The sequence below is a fragment of the Strongylocentrotus purpuratus genome, unplaced genomic scaffold (assembly GCF_000002235.5).
Source record: "Strongylocentrotus purpuratus isolate Spur 01 unplaced genomic scaffold, Spur_5.0 spur5_scaffold_11, whole genome shotgun sequence".
NCBI lineage: Eukaryota > Metazoa > Echinodermata > Echinoidea > Camarodonta > Strongylocentrotidae > Strongylocentrotus > Strongylocentrotus purpuratus.
The window spans coordinates 4,968,179-4,986,259 of NW_022145596.1; the positions used below are offsets into that span (position 1 = coordinate 4,968,179).

At 35.4% G+C, this 18,081-nt stretch overlaps 1 protein-coding gene across 4 annotated transcripts in view; it reads left to right on the forward strand.

The window, feature by feature from the left end:
• Positions 1–18,081, forward strand: part of LOC100892783 (neurofilament heavy polypeptide) — a 67,261-nt gene that overhangs the window by 33,626 nt on the left and 15,554 nt on the right. For 3 of the 4 annotated variants that reach the window (XM_030980444.1, XM_030980447.1, XM_030980445.1), the window contains exons 7-8: positions 11,322–11,391; positions 14,171–14,304. The exons of the other annotated variant lie outside the window; for it this stretch is intronic. In XM_030980444.1, the coding sequence (XP_030836304.1) occupies positions 11,322–11,391; positions 14,171–14,304 (204 nt within the window). The remainder of the gene's footprint in view (positions 1–11,321; positions 11,392–14,170; positions 14,305–18,081) is intronic. 4 annotated transcript variants of the gene reach the window in all.

Genomic DNA, 18,081 nt, shown 5'->3' on the forward strand with positions numbered 1-18,081 from the left:
GTCCCAGTGTGTCCCTACACACATTGATTAGATAATTAACTAGAATTAACATAACTATGCTGACTGTGCCAGTAACTTGAGTTAAAATCAACCAGTATTATGCAGCTTTCTGAAATTTTATGTGATCAGAGAGAATTAGCAATGAAATGAGAATCAAATTCATTTTTCATATGTTGAAACAATCATAGAAACAGTGATTGAACTTGGACATTGGTCTCTTGCCTACATACATGGCATTTTGAAAAAGTCTAGGTCAACATTTCGAAAATTGGAAAGGAAATCCACTTTTGTGTTGAAAATTGACTTTATTTACCAATCATTTCATTGCTGACGTAAGAAGTGATATACACAAAGAAAAAGTGCAAGTCTTTGGAACTTTACCAAATTTTAGGTACACTGTATAAGCTCTTTATGTAATTGTGTTCTTAAAAGTAATCCTCCCCTGGCAGTGAGTCAGAAACATTCGGGGGAGAACAGCTGAGACAATTGTGTAGATAAATCTCAATTAATTATGTAGTTATATGAGATTGAAATGATTATGTCTGTAAATTCTGAGGGGATCATACTTTGTTCAATTAGAAAGAGTATCAGACTATCAGTAGACCCATCATACCATATGTGAGTTTTAGTGCTGATGTTATATTGTGTGTATGCTAACTGTTATTGAATTTCATGTACATGTATTTCACACATATATGTAGGAGGAGGAAAAAAAGAGGGGGAATACGGAAAATGGGGGAGTGGGTTAAACAGCTAGAGCAAAGATGACTTGTATCATTACATAAGACATTTTTAATCATCCTAAATTTAAATGATTGCATCCTACCTTTTTCTTTCCTTCCCATTTCAAATTGAGATAAAATTAAAATTAAGTATTAAAGCAATATGCCATTACCTTTGAGGGATTTGCTCCGATGACTTTGCAATACCTAATCCATAAATAATCAGCATCGGTTAGAAAACGGAGAGCTTGTAATTGGAGGGGATTAATTAGGGTATGTCTGAAGTAATTAATTATCGCTCAACTTCCAAAGTTCTCCCACATGGGCAAAGTTTATTGAAACGTTTGACACATGCCACACGTGGTTGTATGCACAAAAAAAATCTCTAGAATTAGTCCATAAGGGCACAGCTTTCGAGCTCAGTTTTCTAGAGGCTGTCTTCAGTTGAAATAGGTCTTCTCTTCCCCCTCTTTCTCCTCTTTCTCCTCCACCTTCTCCTTCACTCCTCATCCTTCATCTCTTTTCTTTCTATTTCTTGTATTCACAATTTGTTTGCATGAACATGTACTATGCTGATGACAATTCTAAATGGCGATAAAGTAATGCCCTTGCCTCTGTCACTTCACCAAACCTTGGACTCTAAACCATGTTCGTTCACCTCTTGCAAACTCTTGTCATCACCATAAGTAAGGGAGACCCAACCCCTCTCCATTATGCCTTTTGAGGCTGCTTGCGTCATTCCCAGACTATCCCTGTAAGATGTGCACATTGAATTCTTTCCGGAATGCATTTCCCCTGTCCCCTTCCTCTCCCGATCATCAACAACCAAAGCTCTCATTTTTTTCAAAGATGAATTTATCTCAGATTGTCTGGCATTCATTATCAAAAAATATTCTGTACATGTATATCTAAGATGTGAGGCCTCATTTGGTAGCTGACATGTGTTTTGTCAGTCATTTAGCCTAAAGGATATCAGATGGTACATGTAATTATATATTTGTTATTACATGTTATGTAGAGTAAAAGTAGAGTAAATTTCCTTTTTGTTATTTAATAGTCAGAGCCTCTTTAGGGAACATGACGAATATTATTGATATTGGATTTACTTTTGGTTATTGCTCTCTTGGATTCAAGTGTGTTTTCTTACAATACTTTCTGTTATTGAGCGTATATGAGAGAGAGGGGAGGGAGAGAGAGAGAGAGAGAGAGAGAGAAACTGAGAAAGACAGCATATGAACCTGTTTGTGAGAGAAAGGGGGATCATACAATGTACATGCACTAACTCACACATACACACCCACACCCACCTTTAAAACTTACTGTCATTTAGTTCCACTCTCACCTAATCATAGTGAGACAGGAAGCATAACTGAGAAAAAGAATATATGCAAAGATAGAGAAAGCATGACAGAGAAAGAGAAAGAGAGAGACACACACATACTTAATAAACACCATCACTCACCCACACTCTTATTCTCACTCAGGCTTACCTTCACATTAAACACAGTGACAGTGTGTGTGAAAGAGAGGAATAGAGAGAGAGAGAGAGATAGAGAGAGAAAGTAAAAAATAAAAGAGATATTGCAAGAAGGATAAGAACAAGGAAGAGATATGTATTTTTTTTTAAACAGGGTTGAGCAGCTGCACAAAATGTTCATAAAAGAAATTGTTCTATTTTTATGCAGTTAAGAGAAGAGAATGATATTTATTCTGGTATGCATAAGGAACATACAATTGTTCTCAATTTCATAATCCGAATCTGACATGGCATGAATAATGCATCTTGACAGTGCATGAAGAGCTTGAGAAAGATCTTTTCTGCATTCCATTTCATCAAGTTACATATTTATGACTACCGTAAGCTATCTTTTCCCCTTAATTACATGTACATTCTCTTTGTAGATGAATTTGCTTCAAACAAATTCTTATCTTTGCAGGAATTCACAGGATAATTTGGAATGGTGTACTACTTTGATTTCATATAAGATTTTTTTACTGCTTTTATTTCTACAGGATCAGGTTATGTCCAAGCCTCGTATTACGAATCGTCGATGGGTAAAAATAAACTAATATTTTTTGCTGCATCATCAAAAATAAACTTCTTTATCATCTTTACTGGCATACATTAGAAACTACTTCTCTCTAAGCTGCATGTGGTTTCTTTCACACATGTACTTACGTAAGAAACAGAAAGAAAACAAAGACAAATTAGAGAATTTAGTAGCCAGCTCTGATCATAGATTACTTGTACATATTTGTAGTGCTCACTTCCACGGCTTACAGTGCGAGTGCTGTAGAATCTTGTTTAGTAAGGCCAGACAAGTATCAGGTATTCCTCATTTGTTTTGTTGTCCAAACTAATTTTTTAGATACATTCAAGTATATTTATAATACTTTCTAGGGATGTGTTAATGTCAGAAAATGTCAAAGCATCTTTGTTCAAAAATGCATTTGGGAAAGTCATGAGAAAGTTGGGCATGATATGATACAAACACTGACAAAGCTATTTAATAATATTTGGAACTTCATATACCGTAGTGATATCTTTTTTTATCTCTGTGAATACAACACCATCCTGCAATTTTGTGTGAGAAATATAATATGGTTTAGGGAAAGAGTTTCCTATCTACAAGATAGATTCATACCCCTCCCTGTCTTTCTCTCTCTCTCTCTCTCTCTCTCTCTCTCTCTCTCTCTCTCTCTAGGAATTTGTGTGATGTTTTTTGGTGTCTTTTAATATATTAGATATACATCATGCTATGTTCTGTCATTCGTATATCAGTTATGACACTTAAACATGTACATGTAAAGGTCTATGCAACTTTTCACAACAACAACTATATCTATTGAAATACATTGTTTAATTATATCTATACTTTCTTTAACTTAGTAAAAAAAAATTACTTTATTCGTTTAGTAGGCTGTGGTGCAATACTTTCCTTCTATTTCTTTCACAAATTATTTCTAGTTTTCGGAATCAAGTGCATATTTCTTCGCCTTCTTATCTTTACATTAACTTTAAATCTAAAAATAAAGATCTAATGCATTGTTCATATCGATATCCATTTTTTTCACTTGATAGAGTTGGTTGTAAATATTTTGAGCTTTTGCAAAGTAAGATAAGTCTTAAATTCTCAAATTTGCTTTTTTCAAAGTTTTTTTGTTTTTTTCCTTACCATGGGATAAAAACTTTCAGAGAGAATAACCTACATATATCTCTGGAGAAATTGTATCTTATTGCTCAATTGTTGAAACACAAGTTAAATTGTTATAAAACTTTTCAGTTTCATAACAAAAATTGGATTCCACTGTTCATTTACATGTATAATGTTCAGGAGGATAAAGTCAGTGCCACCTTAGGGCAATAAACAAAACTATAGGATTTCATATCAAAGATCACATACCCCCAATGTGTAATCCTATCTAAATTGCGGTTACATTACTGTTATCTGCCTAATCCCCCTGGTTTAACATTCTGTTACTAATGTTTCAAAACATGGATCATGTGCAGTAACCTATCCCATGAACCCCTTCAGTAGATATTAAAGGGCAATCCAATGTTTCGTAATGAGTTAATTTGTATTAAAGCAGAAAAGTAGGAGAACCAGAATGGCAAAGTTTTATATCATTCCGACCAATGATAAGAAAGTTATAATTATTTGAAATATGAGACCACTATGTCTACAGGATGTGACTCTCAAATTGGCAATTTGGTCAGGGAATTGTGACGTATGCACGGACTACTCTCATGTTTGTCATGTAAAAAATATAACTGATTTTTTTTTCTTCTCCTAAGCGCTTTCTCCCTTCGGGCACTACTCAAGAAGTGTTATGAATATAATATCATTACAGGTCCTGTAAAAAAAAAAGAGCCCTCCTAATTTTAATGTGCATTTTGAAAAAAATGACATTTTAGTTATTTTTGTGTTGTTGAATAAATGGGAAGGTTGTCCACCACTACATTTCAGTGACATTACTGATTCAGCCAATTTGAAATCCCAATATCTATAGTAATAGCAATTACAATATTCAACTTTCTTATGTTAGGTCCGATATCATTCAAACTTCCACCAGTTTGCTTCTCTGAATGCTTTCTAATAGATTAGTTTGAATATTAAAGTTGGATTTCCCTTTAATTCAGTTGACGGCATGTGATCAGGGAAAGGGTTTCGGATTTCTTTTCCACCGCTGCACAGTTGTGGTATGTGATAGAACATGATCATGGTGTTAAATCACATACTGTGTTGTGGTATATTTTTTGGGGGAAAGCATTGATTTTCATCCTTGCTACCTGGCTTTCAAATTAGAGAACTAGTTTTGTAGGCTTTGAAGAAGAAAACTATTTCTCTTGAAATGTAAACCAACTAAATAACCTTCTTCTTTTTTGTTTTAATTGGTAGACTAAAATTTGTAGATGCTATGATTACTTTATATCTGTTTCATATAGTGTAGTGGAAAATGATATGGATAACATTCATGGTTTGGGGAAATTGAATATATATTTTGCTTTCCTTGATATGTTTAGAATATTGAGACTGAGATTGGAAGAAAGTATGTGCATTTTATGATGGGGTCTAGAATATTTATTTTAGCAACCAGATGGTTCTTAAACTGCTTCCTATTGCTAAATCTATTTCAGTCTACATCTATCCACTTTCTACCTACCAGTATTTTAAATTCATGTTCTATTTATGCCTACATTAATCCATATATATAAATCAGTTCTACGTAGCATACAGAGAGGTAATAATAATGTAAATTTTGACGTGTCTAATACTAGGTTTTTTAGATTCCATGGTGCTGTGCTGAGAGGACTGAATGCAGCTAACAGATCAATTGTAAACTTTAGGAAAACAAACATACTGCCCTCTCATGATCATGGTTTGGAAAGCAATAAGTGTCTAAATAATCCTTTTTGTCATAGATATGTTGCAGGTCTCCATAGGAGCTAAAAGGTTATTTAATCAATCTAGAAATTGTTCATAAAACTCTACTGCCCTCTAGTGCTAGTGATGTGACAAGTTACTACATACATGTGTATATTTAGTTTTCCTAGACCGATGAGAGCAGTAGTCTTTTTGAAGATTCACAATCAGTCTGGACTTTTTCTAGAATCACTATGCTGCCCTCTATTGCTGGTACATATGGTTTACCAAGACGTCGGCAGTGGAGGTGTGCTTGAGCAGCCAAGTGCCTCCTTCTGCTAAAGAAATCATTACAGAGACAAGCTACTCAATTATATTTTTACTGCTTAATTTCTATAAAATTCTAAACAAATGCAATGTATCTAGCAGAAATGAAAACATGCTGTAGAATTAGTTCAGTCATAGTCTCCTTGAGTCGATGTTAAAAAGTCACTAGTCCAATGTCCCATTAGTGAATACTTCTGTATCATTGGACCAGTTAGGACATTTAAACCATTGAGGGTAATTAAACCCTTGAAACCTTCAGCTCTAGGTTTATTTATCAATCACAACAGCCCTCTACTGCTCAAGCGACAGAACCAGACTCAGTTGATGCAAAGTCGTCTGTTGTTTAAAGGCCCACTGTACTACTTATAGCTACCGTACTTGCACCCTCTATATAGCAAAAAATGCCTAATTGTTGGCCATTGGTCCCCATGGTCCCCCTTTTCTTATGTTAATTGAGAGCCGATGAGGTAACCACCTGTCAGTGACCTTGCAGGGAGGTCCAATCCCCCTGGCCAAACTAGTGCAGACAGGCTTTAATAGGTGTTTTGTCTGTATGAGGGAGAGGGTAACAGGATATAAGGCATAATTTGGAAGGAAGGTCTATTTCTCACCCCTGTGAACCCTTAGGAATGTATATACTTTGACATATGGAAGAACACTTGCAAATCGTCAGGTGATCTAGGGACACTGCTTGAGCCTTGAACAAAATTTAAACGGGAAGTAGAGATGAGGTTTCTGACTAAATTTCTGATAGAAAGCGGATTGTTTTTTGAGAAGGTCTGTTTCTCACTTCTGTGAAGCCCTGGGAATGTAAGCATTGACATGAAAGAACACTTGCAAATTGTCAGGTGATCTAGGGACACTGCTTGAGCCTTAAACAAAATTTAAACGGGAGGGGTAGGATGAGGTTTCGGACTAAATTTCCCCGATGTTCAGGTACAAGAAGGGGCATTGTTTTTTTGAGGAAGTTCTGTTTCTCACTCTCATAGATCCCTAGGAATGTAAACATTGACATGAAAGAACACTTGCAAATCGTCAGGTGATCTAGGGACACTGCTTGAGCCTTAAACAAAATTTAAACGGGAGGGGTAGGATGAGGTTTTTGGACTAAATTTCCCCGATGTTCAGGTACAAGAAGGGGCATTGTTTTTTGAGGAAGTTCTGTTTCTCGTAGATCCCTAGGAATGTATACCCTGGCGTGGAAGAACACTTGCAAATCGTCAGGTGATCTAGGGACACTGCTTGAGCCTTGAAAAACTCAAATGGGAGGGGGAGGGGGAGATGAGAAGATTTCAGACTAAATTTCCTGATGTTCAGTTACAAGAAAGGGCATTGTTTTTTAGGAACGTTTCTTTCTTACTCCTGAAAAACCCTAAAAAAATTCACTCACTTGGAAGAACACCTACGCTTTGTCAGGTTATCTAGGTACACTGTTACAGCATTTAAAAAAAAAAAAAATTTAGGGGGAGGGAGGAGGTTGTTAGACTAAACTTTTGACGAGACTGATAAGAAGGGGATATAAGACTTTATTTATTGAAGAAGGTTCGTTTCTCCCTCCTGTAAAGCTCCATGAATAGACATTGATATGAAAAGGCACTTGCAAGTGCACACTCTGTCAACTAATTCTAAGGTATTGGATTGCTAGATTATCATAATGAGGAAGGGGGGATTGGGTGATGTCTACAAAAAAATAATAATTGTCCCCATATTTCTAAATATGCTATTAAGGCCTGAAAACTATTTGATCACAACAAATACAAACAAAAATTTGAAACATATTTTTGTATCCAGTGTATTTTTGTGTCCATCATTACAAGCTTTCACATTACAAATTAAATCTCTCAGCATCCAAGCATCTATCGTTAAGATGTACTCAAATTGGCAACAAAATGAAAAGGAAAAGTTTTTAAATTAGGAACAAAGTGCAACCAAATTTATGATTTTCACCTCAATAATTTCTTGATTAGCTACATACATGTACAAAGGAAAGAGTTTAACATATTTAGGCCGATTTGAAACCCAAATGGATCCTACAGCACTAAACAGTAGGAACGAGTCATGTTCACTCTTGTGAAGATTTCTCTCTTTCTATTTGTCACAACCCTTGAATCTTAACAAATAGTGATGTTTCACAGTAATTCAATTACATGCGGAAGTCTCCTTGCAGATTAATATTAAAGACTTCAAGTTTGGCAAGTTTTTTCAGTGTATTAGATTAACTCATATTCCTCATCATACCCAAAGAAAAATGTATGTGCCCCGCGAAGATAGGAATGTAACAAATGGACTTAAAAGGGAGAGGCTAACTCAAGGTCTACAAGTTTTTTATTTTTAAATCCAAAAATAGATTTTCTTCTGAAATATGTCCTTGAATAAAACATAACTCGTAAAATACTTCCTGCCACATTTTCTTCCTCTTCAAATGCTATTTTAAAATGAGATACTTGTATCTATTACACAGATGCTTTCAGTTATTTGAAATCATGCTAATTTATTGTGCTTAGATTATCCTATGTGGATGTTAATACTTAGTATATTACCTTTTAATCTTCACATATTGTTTTCATTAGGAAATGCACAATATGCTTGTCTACTCTTAGAAATTTATAAATGGACCGGAGTGTTGGCTCAGTCAGTAGAGCGTCCGCCTCACAACCGGGAGGTCGTGGGTTCGAACCCCGGCCGCGTCATACCAAAAGACGTTAAAAGATGGGAGTTGTTGCTACCTTGTTTGGCGTTCAACAATAAGGGATAGAGCAACGTCGATCTGGCGCTGCTCAGTGGCTGCCGGGCTCACGATCAATTGGGCGAAAAGAATTTCCGTTTCGGTTTAATAAAATTTGGAGTGGACTATTATTATTATTATTATTATTATTATTATTAAAACAGAAACATCTGTGAATTTGTAATGACTACCATTTTCACAAATAACTGTGCACATTGCAAAGATTAAAGGACATCATTCAAATACTTTGCTGCCTTAAACTTTCACAGATTTTTCCACCTCCCCACTCCCCCCCCCCCCCATCAATCTTTCTTTGTACCAATCACTTTGTTGAAATGTTTGCCTTCTCTCTTAAAATCCTCTAAAGTGACCTTTTCTAATTGCTTTAAAGCAATCTATTTATTCATCAATCATTATCTCTTTTTTTCTTAAAAATAAAGAATATTAAATGAACCAATATGTTTTTTTCTTCTAAAGGGGGGGGGGGGGGGGTTCTTTGCTGTTATCTAGGCTGAAAAGCTGGCTTTTCTCTCAGGGTATCCTGAATTTGGCCGTTCCAAACTGCAAAAGAGTAAATTTATTCTTTGATAAAGTCCATATATTTCTCTTTTTCAAGTACTAAAGCCTAGATATTCTTAAGACAAATATTTCTTTGTTCTTGTGAGCAGACCCTTTGCCCAAATTGACCTTTCCAAAAGCTCGTTCCAAAGTTCGTGTATTAAGCTGTTAAGATTGCTCATCATTTTGTAAAGAAACATACATGTACCAGTTTTAAGAGCATTGATAATATCCTAGAAACCAAGATTCCTTTGTTGTTCTCAAGATGGGACCTAGCCCCTTTGCTGAAAAGCTGGGTTTATCTCTCGCAATCCCCCAAGTCGACCTTCCCTAAGTGCATCAAAGTAATTAATTCATTGATCGAGGATCAGTGAGTGCTCCAAAGACAAATTTAGAAGATGTTTAATCACCTACTTCCCCCACTTGTTGTCACCATTCAGCTTTACTTTATGGCTCATACTTCCCTCCTCCTGCCTACATGTATGGTGTATCTTAAGTAGTAATCTAAAGTGTTGATATGTACTGCCAGTTTGACATTAGGTTCATTCACATTTGGGAAAACAAAAATAAATGAGAATGTGAACGTAATATCCTTTATCCATTGCCCTGGAACTATGACATTAGACCCCATTCACACACATGGAAAAATGAAATTTGAATAGCGCTCATAGCCCCATTCTTTATACATGTAGAGTGTACCTGTTAAAGGTAGATATGGTGTTAATTGCCTTTAAATAATAGCGGTGCATAATTGGGCCCCATTCACACTAGGGAAAAGAAAACTACAGTGTAATAAACATTGTAAATAAAGTTTCTGAGCTAAGCATTTTTTTAAAAGATAAAAATCAAGGGACGAGTTTGTGAGGTGTGCAATTGATATCTATTATATCCTTTTAGGCTTCATATATTTTACACAAATAGTTTAAACTTTTTTGTATAATCAGTCAAAGAATCCTTCTAGTATTAGGTCAACATTAATTGTTACAATTAAAGAATTTTGTAGGAATCTAATTTTGTTTGCACCTAATACAGAAATTGATAGGACAGAGAACTTTATTACTCCTATATTTTACAATGAATTCAAGAAGACAATGGAGGATCAAGCCGGTACACTTTCAGTCATGTGATAATGGTCAATTGATAAAGAATAGAGCCATAATGGACTGGTCAACACTTGTCATGTTGACGGTAGGTGCGCAATATTACACAGTGTCCCCCTCGGCCAGCCGTCGTCGGTCGAAGCAGAGAAACGAGTCTGCCAAGGGCATCAAGGCAAGGCAAGGCAGGAAGTTAGTTTAGGGCCTCAGTGGTGTTCGTGAATCATCCCATCTATGTAAAAAAAAACAGTTTTCTTTATCTCGACGCTCACTGAAAGACAGACATGCCCGATCTACCTCTGTAGGGCTCTGTTAGCAGACTGGCAAACCGAATGCAGTAGCACTCTTGGGAATAGCTATCGGTTCACGTTGCTGCGTCTATTTTGGAAACGGGACTCGTGACACCTTCCTCCTGTGATCGCACATTGTTCAAAATCTTTAAGTTCCACGGATGCTCATTGGATTAATTCTATTATCTGTGATTAATTCCGTCATTGGATTTTAACCTTCATTCATGATCTTCAATCGCTTCTCAATCTTTGGATCGATTACTTCTTTCATTCGCTCTCCATGTCTTGTGGATCTCCAACGTTTCTTCCACGCTTGGAATAACTTCCAAATTTGAATTTCCGTCTGCTTCTTTGAATCTACATCATCTTGTTTAGCTGGGTGAAGTTAGGAGCAATTATCAACTCATCTCTCCTCCTCTCTCGCACTCTTCTCAACTCCTCAAAGCGGTGGCGGGCTCTATTCTTAGATAACCTATTAGACGCTAGGATTCTAATTAAGGGTGTAGGTACTTGGTAGGGGCAGATGCGGGGGTAGGGATAAAAAAAAAAATTCTTTACTTTCTGTAGGAGTGAACTTCAGTAGAATTAGTGTTCTAGGATAACAGATTGTAAGTAATTCCTCACTCCAACTAGTCCGAAACTTCCATGTTGGAAGTGCCCTATTTTTCTTTTCTATCTTGTTTGGGAAGAGTTAGGTAGTTCTCATGCCTGTAACCCACATTTATTCCTCGCTACAGAAGAGCTTTACAAGCATTGGGGTCAAGGACAGTCATCATGTTACAGCCGACATGAAGAGATTAAAATCAGGTGAGTTTGTTTCTCTTTATTCAGGGATAGTGCCATATGATATTAATAATAATACTCAGTTTTTATATAGTGCTTATTACAATCACTAAGCGCTCCCGAACTTGGAGATTATTAACCCGGCTATGGCTGTGCTGCCATTACGGCGCTCTAGCACTTCAAAGAATTTATTCCTGCCAGGTACCCATTTACATCACGTGGGTTGAGTGTGGCAAATGTAGATCTATGTCTTACCAAAGGACATTAGTGCCGCGGCAGGTCTTGAACCGCGGGCCATATGCCAGGTAGAAGGGGGTAAATAGATGCATGGTTATGCAACTGATTTACATTTCTAAAAGCTTACCGAAAGAAAGCTTTCACTGCCATTGACAGTAAATTATGACCTTCTTGCATGCCACCAATGAAATAAAAGTTTATGAGATTTGACCTCCCTTAGACTTGATCTACGTAATACATTTCAGTTCATATACATCGTCTAAATTGTTGACAGTGATAGGTTTACTTGTACATTTATTAAAGAGAACTGTTGCTGAGCTAGCACCATGAGGGTCCCTGGGTGGTGTGTGCACTCTATAAGTTTACACTATTATTATTATTGTAACTTCTATATAAATGATTCTCATCCTTGCATTATGAATCTATAAGATTAAACATTTGGACCCAAATCTGTATCCATGCCATTTAACCAGCCAAAAAAAAAATTGATTTGCAGCCGCAAGCCTATATCTACATAACCATGCAAGCCGATACTTATAAGCAGCATCTAAAAAACGATTTTTAGCTTTAATAGAGAACTTGAGATTAAACACAAGTTTAAAAAATGAGAGTGACTTGACTTTCAACCAATTAGAATCAGAGCATTAACTGCATCCAACTCTTAGTCCCAAATCCATGAGTGTGGTATATAAAAGGCAAGACCATGGTCTTAACCACAGACTTACATTTACCATGGCCAGGATTACTAAATATGCAAAGGGTGCTTTAAATACTTTAAAAAATTAACCATGAATTGTGATAAATTTGTGGTGTAAACCAAGACCATCGTCGTGACTGCAAATTTACCATGACCAGGTTTACTAAAGATGCAAGAGATTCTTATTTTGAGAAGTATGCCATAGATTTGGAATATGCATTGTGAAAATATTCATACTGACTTTTGTTATTGTCTGTTAAAGAGATAGATGGTTGGCCAGGTTTCAGTGGAATAATGTGCAATTGTTGCCATAAATCCTTTATTAGATTCAATGGATGAAAAATAAGGGGCACTATCAAACAAAAGAATAATTTTTGAGGCGAATACCTTTCTTAAGGAGCTATTACGAATCATTTGTAATACAATGATGAAATTGAATTGGGTCACCTTTTGTTTCTTAAACATTCAGTGGATGAAAAACAAGGGGCACAATCAAACAAAGAAATTATTTTTGAGGAGAATACTTTTCTTAAGGAGCTTTTACAAATCGTTTGGAATGTAATGATGAAATTGAATTGGGTCATCTTTCCAATATCTCTTTTGGCCTCTCCTAGTATTCATGTTAATCTGAGTTGGCCATCTTCCCAGCATAATGTGAACAAAAGACGTTATTCATACATTGGTGATAATTAGATAAATTCTCGTTTGTATTCTGCCAAATTTTCAATTGTATTGGATATTGCACCTAAACCTGTCGCTCTCACCAACCTTTGCTTTCAATGACCAGCTTTCATTTTACATATTTGGAGTAAGAATAAATGTTAGTTTTGATTTGGCATCCATATTTACATATTTTTAGAAACTGAAATTGACCTACCCATTTTATCAACCTTAAGTACATACATGTACATGTAGGTTTATTTTAGCTTGTCATACCTGATACAAACATGGCCCCTGAAAAGGATATCATATTAAGAAGTCAGCCATCTATATTAGATCTGAATATATCCTTGCATTTATCTTGAACCGCTATGTTTTGAAGGAAGTAACTTAAATTACATTCCGTTTTCAATTAGTGCTGGAATCTGACATGTGCCAGCTCATTTTGACATCCAGTTTTTTTTTCTTCCAAGTGTGAAAAGTTCATGCCCAAATATTTATTAAACCAGATATACATGTAGGTTATCTCAATTTGACTCACTTGTTTTATAAACATGTCGCTGATTTCTAGACAATATTCATGTAAAATAAAAGATTATTTCTATTCAGTCTCTGAAAAATAAATCAGAAAATAGAAATACAAGATTTCTTCATTTCATTTCCAAATGAGATGATATTCAGTAACACGGCTTGAAATTTGAAATATAAAGTTCCATGTGGAATTGATCATGTAACATCCTATTTAGCCACATTCTAGTTAATTCCTGTCTTTGATGCCTGGATGGCTGCTAAAGATGTCTCAAAATAGATACATAGCTGTTTTATCAGAAGCTTGCACAATTCTGTGAATGACAACCAAAAGTTGAATTGAGCAACCTAAACATTTGTCTCAGGTGCCTGACTGGTTACCTATATGTAAAAAGTAATCAAAGACCCTGCAGGAAATAATAAGGTAGTAAACCTGGGCAATACATGTGTATTTTGCCATATTAAAGCAATGGTTGTGAGGCATATTTTTATTCATGCTCATGTGGTTGTATGCACTACAGCATATCCTAAATTTGATGTTCTTTTTTTTTTTTTCTAAATTCTGATTTCAAATCAGTGCCAACGCTTTCACAAATATTACATTCAAAGATGTCAATTTAATTTGACCATATCCAAGATGTGAAGACTATTAATTTAATTACGCTTTCTCTATTTTTACAGAAAATCTTGGTGATGTGGACCTTGATCTAATCCGGACGTCAAATCTGCTACCTAGCTCAGCGGCCAAACACAGAATATCTGTGGCGCCCTCTAACAGGAGACCAAGTAGAAAAGCACGTGCTCGGACACCGCAGGTAAATTGCCCCCCCCCCCCCCCAAAAAAAAGCCTCATTCATATTTACTCTTGCTGTGTTATTATATATTCATGTATTTATCATAATAATTATGTATTTCATTAAGTGATTATTTGTTTTGATCTAGCTAGAGGTTCACTGCTTGGGTAAGTATTGACGATAGGTAAGACAAATTTTAGCAAATATAATTGTTTAGATTGAAAAGATATATCCATTCATTGTATGTTCAGGTCAAATTCATGCCATTCTTGTATTGTATTGGAAAATTTGATTTTGAGCATGCTACTTGCATTTTGTATATTACCTCCTCTTATGAGAGTGAAGAGGTTCTTAAAATTGTCTGTTTAGAGATAAAAGGGCTCTCTATATGAGTTAACACCCTTGTGACTCCAAACAGATAAAATATTGCATGAATGAATCTAGATTTTAGAGTGCATCTAATCCCATCTTTCCTTATCCATGGGTATTCCATTATTCAGCTTTCAGAAGAAAAATGCACATGTATTTTATTCACACAGTTTTTTGAAAATCAATCATTTTCAATCAATGATTGAATTTGCAGAAGGGAAAATTTGTTTCTCTCTTTGGAAGAAAGAGAGTTGTTGAATCTGCACAAATATAGATATATATGAATATATGAATAACACCCTGGTAACAACATTTTCCATCAAGAGGATTAAATTGTGCAACAATTGCACATTTTTTCTTCCAAGAATCTTGTATAAATAATCATTTACACAATTTCAAAAGACTTCTGAGAAATTATATTGTCAACTCAAGGGCACTTTCACTACTATAACTGTATATCCCATTTAAATCATGTTCAGATAATTATGTCACTGGATATTTGTGCATCTCCATAGTTGGTGGACAAGGCTATTGAAATTGTCTTTGGTATATTATTAAACGTTGTTATCGATTATGTCCATCTTCTGTAGTGCTAGATCAAGTTCCCCCAAAGACGAACATGTTTCAAGCATAGAAAACATATCGTCTGCTTACATCTTTAAAGTACAGCTTAATATTGAATAACATGCAAATTGCCACAACGTAGTTATTACAGTTCCCTTGTAGGCTAATAATGAGACATCCTTCGCCTTATTTCCATTTGACCCCATGTCCGATCACTGTCAGGGGCTAGTCCCAGCCAGTTAGACTTATTAGCCCAATCACTCCTTAACTCTCATTCTCACCTCTGTTAAACACGTACAAGGGGGCCACATTTTGGGATTTCGCTCAGTAAACTTTGATTCTTCTTCTTCCAGTCATCTTCAAAGGGCCATGCAGCCTATCATGTGTAAGATTTAGAGCCCTTAAAAATATACTACATGCATCACCAGAAAGACCAACAATATCTGCACATATTATTCCAATTTTGTTTTGTCTTAGTATGGTTTTACTTTTGCACCAGGACTATTTTAATTGGAAAGTGCAATTAAGTCTTTAAATTGGCAACACATTAAGAAGTTCACAATATCATTTTAATTGGAAGTTAACAAAAAAAATTGTTGACAATTCAAAATCTTGTACATATTTTTTTCCCTCCAGATTCATGACCTCATAGAAAATTTAGCGATGACACAAAAATTCCAGTGTTTTTAATTGAGTGAATTAAATTGATAAATGTAGTGCTTAAAGATTAATGTCCTGAATGTGTTAATTGAATAATACAAAGGAAGTCAGCCCACACCTTGACTCTGTGTCTACCCCAAAACCAATTATCTCGTTAAGCTCTGATTACAACATTGTAATGCTGTCTGGGACAAGACTTACATAGCTGCCATCGGTAGTGTAGAAACTGTGACTCCTTGCAGTCCTTTTACTTTCCTGGTAGAAAATGAAAGTGGGTTCACAGGTAGTGATATTTTATGTAGTAAACCTTTTTTTACCCTAAGAAGAAAGAAAGTTTGTGTTTCATGACTTAAGATATGGGTAAGATATGTTGCACATTATAAATGTCTGCATTACTACATTATAGGCAGATCCCTTCAGGTAAAAGAATCAAATTAAAGTAACTGTAAGTTAGTACTACAAGTATGTTATGAATACGGTATGTTTCCCAAAGAAAGTATACATTAGCAGTAAACCCCCCCCCCCCCACTTCCCCTCAATCTGTCTGTATGTGCCTCACCTCTGTTACGTTATCTCACAATGAGTAATATTTCTTCATTTAAAATGTAAAGGAGGTCCACATACATTATATGGACACAAATTCTATTGATTGTTATATGTTCTGCCAAATAGTAGCCCATGGGCCTTAATTTAAAAAACAAAATGTACCGGAAGAAAATTAAATCATTTACTGAAAAAACGCTCCAAACAGTGCAGGGTTTGGTGTCAGTTCAATATAATGAAGAACTATCATCCCCTCCCCACCCCCTCCTTCTCTCCCCTTCCCTCTATGTCCAACACAGTTGCCCTTCTTTTTACTCCTGCTGGTCTTGGGGCCCCTTAATATCCTTGCTAAAAATATATGGAGCTATCTTTGGAGCAGTTAACAGCGAGTATATGAGAGGAAAGAAATATGACCCTTAAGTTTCTTTGCAAGACATTAATCTACATTAATCTACATTTGCCACTCTACACCCAGTTGAAGTAAATAGGTGCCCAGTAGGAAGAATACTTTAGTGCCTAATAATGGCGGCTCAGCCACAGCTTGGATAATAGTAGGGTACTATGTATTAAGCGCAATAGAGTATATTTATATAGAAGCTGAGCTATATAAAAGTACCTATTTTTAATATCATGAGACAAATGACTAGAATGTACAAGATATTAATTGAAATAAAAAGATGTTGATGTGCCAGTATCATGAGCCCAAGATAATCTACATCATCCATGATCTAATTTGATCCATTTAGAAAGTTGAGGTATTCCTCCTGTCATGATATATATATATACAAATATATATTTTAGGTATTAAGGTTATACATCTACATGTAATATTAGTATATTTAAATTGAAATCAGTCATAAATTATATAAACAACAAGATTCTGAGTAATACAAACACTGTTTGAAATATTTATTTTTCCAAAACATGATAAATTTGTTTATAATTAAGTTTGGCTGGGAGATCCAGGTTCAAATAGCCAAGTCAATGCATTAGTGCCCTTTGGTATGGCATTAATCCCCATTACCAAGTCCATCGGTGAGGACTTAAAGCTGTCGGTCCTCCGGTTACTTACTTACAAGCATACACATGCTTTCTTAGCAGTCAGGTAAAACAAACCAACAATTTTAAAATCTGTTCATGAGGGAAACAGGTAGTTAAATTGAACTTGTCCTTTCATAATTTGATATGGTCTTTAAATCTATTTTTGTGTTCTCCTTGCAAAATTCTATAATTGGAAGAGACATTTCAATGAGTAGTCTGTCATCGTCCTGTCAGTATTATGGCATTTCTCATATATATGATACCATATAGACAAGGAAGGGGTCTAATGTCTCAACTCTCAAGCCATTTTGAAGGTCTCGGGTATTTTTACTTTCTGTCTGTTTAAAAAAAAGGTGCTATCTAGCATCCCAGATTAAAGTTGCAGTAGTACTATTTACGCCTGTGTCGATTTAATAATAATATAAAAATTTAAAAAACGGTGCTTATAAAGCGCTTACCACTGAAGTCTCTGAGCGCTATAACAAACAAAATACATTGATAAACAATTACATAATGAACAAAACAAAAAGAAAATGTAAATGAACCTACAAATTACAATGCATATGAAATATACATCGATGTGAACAGAGTAACTTAATCAGAATCAGAAAAGCAATATTG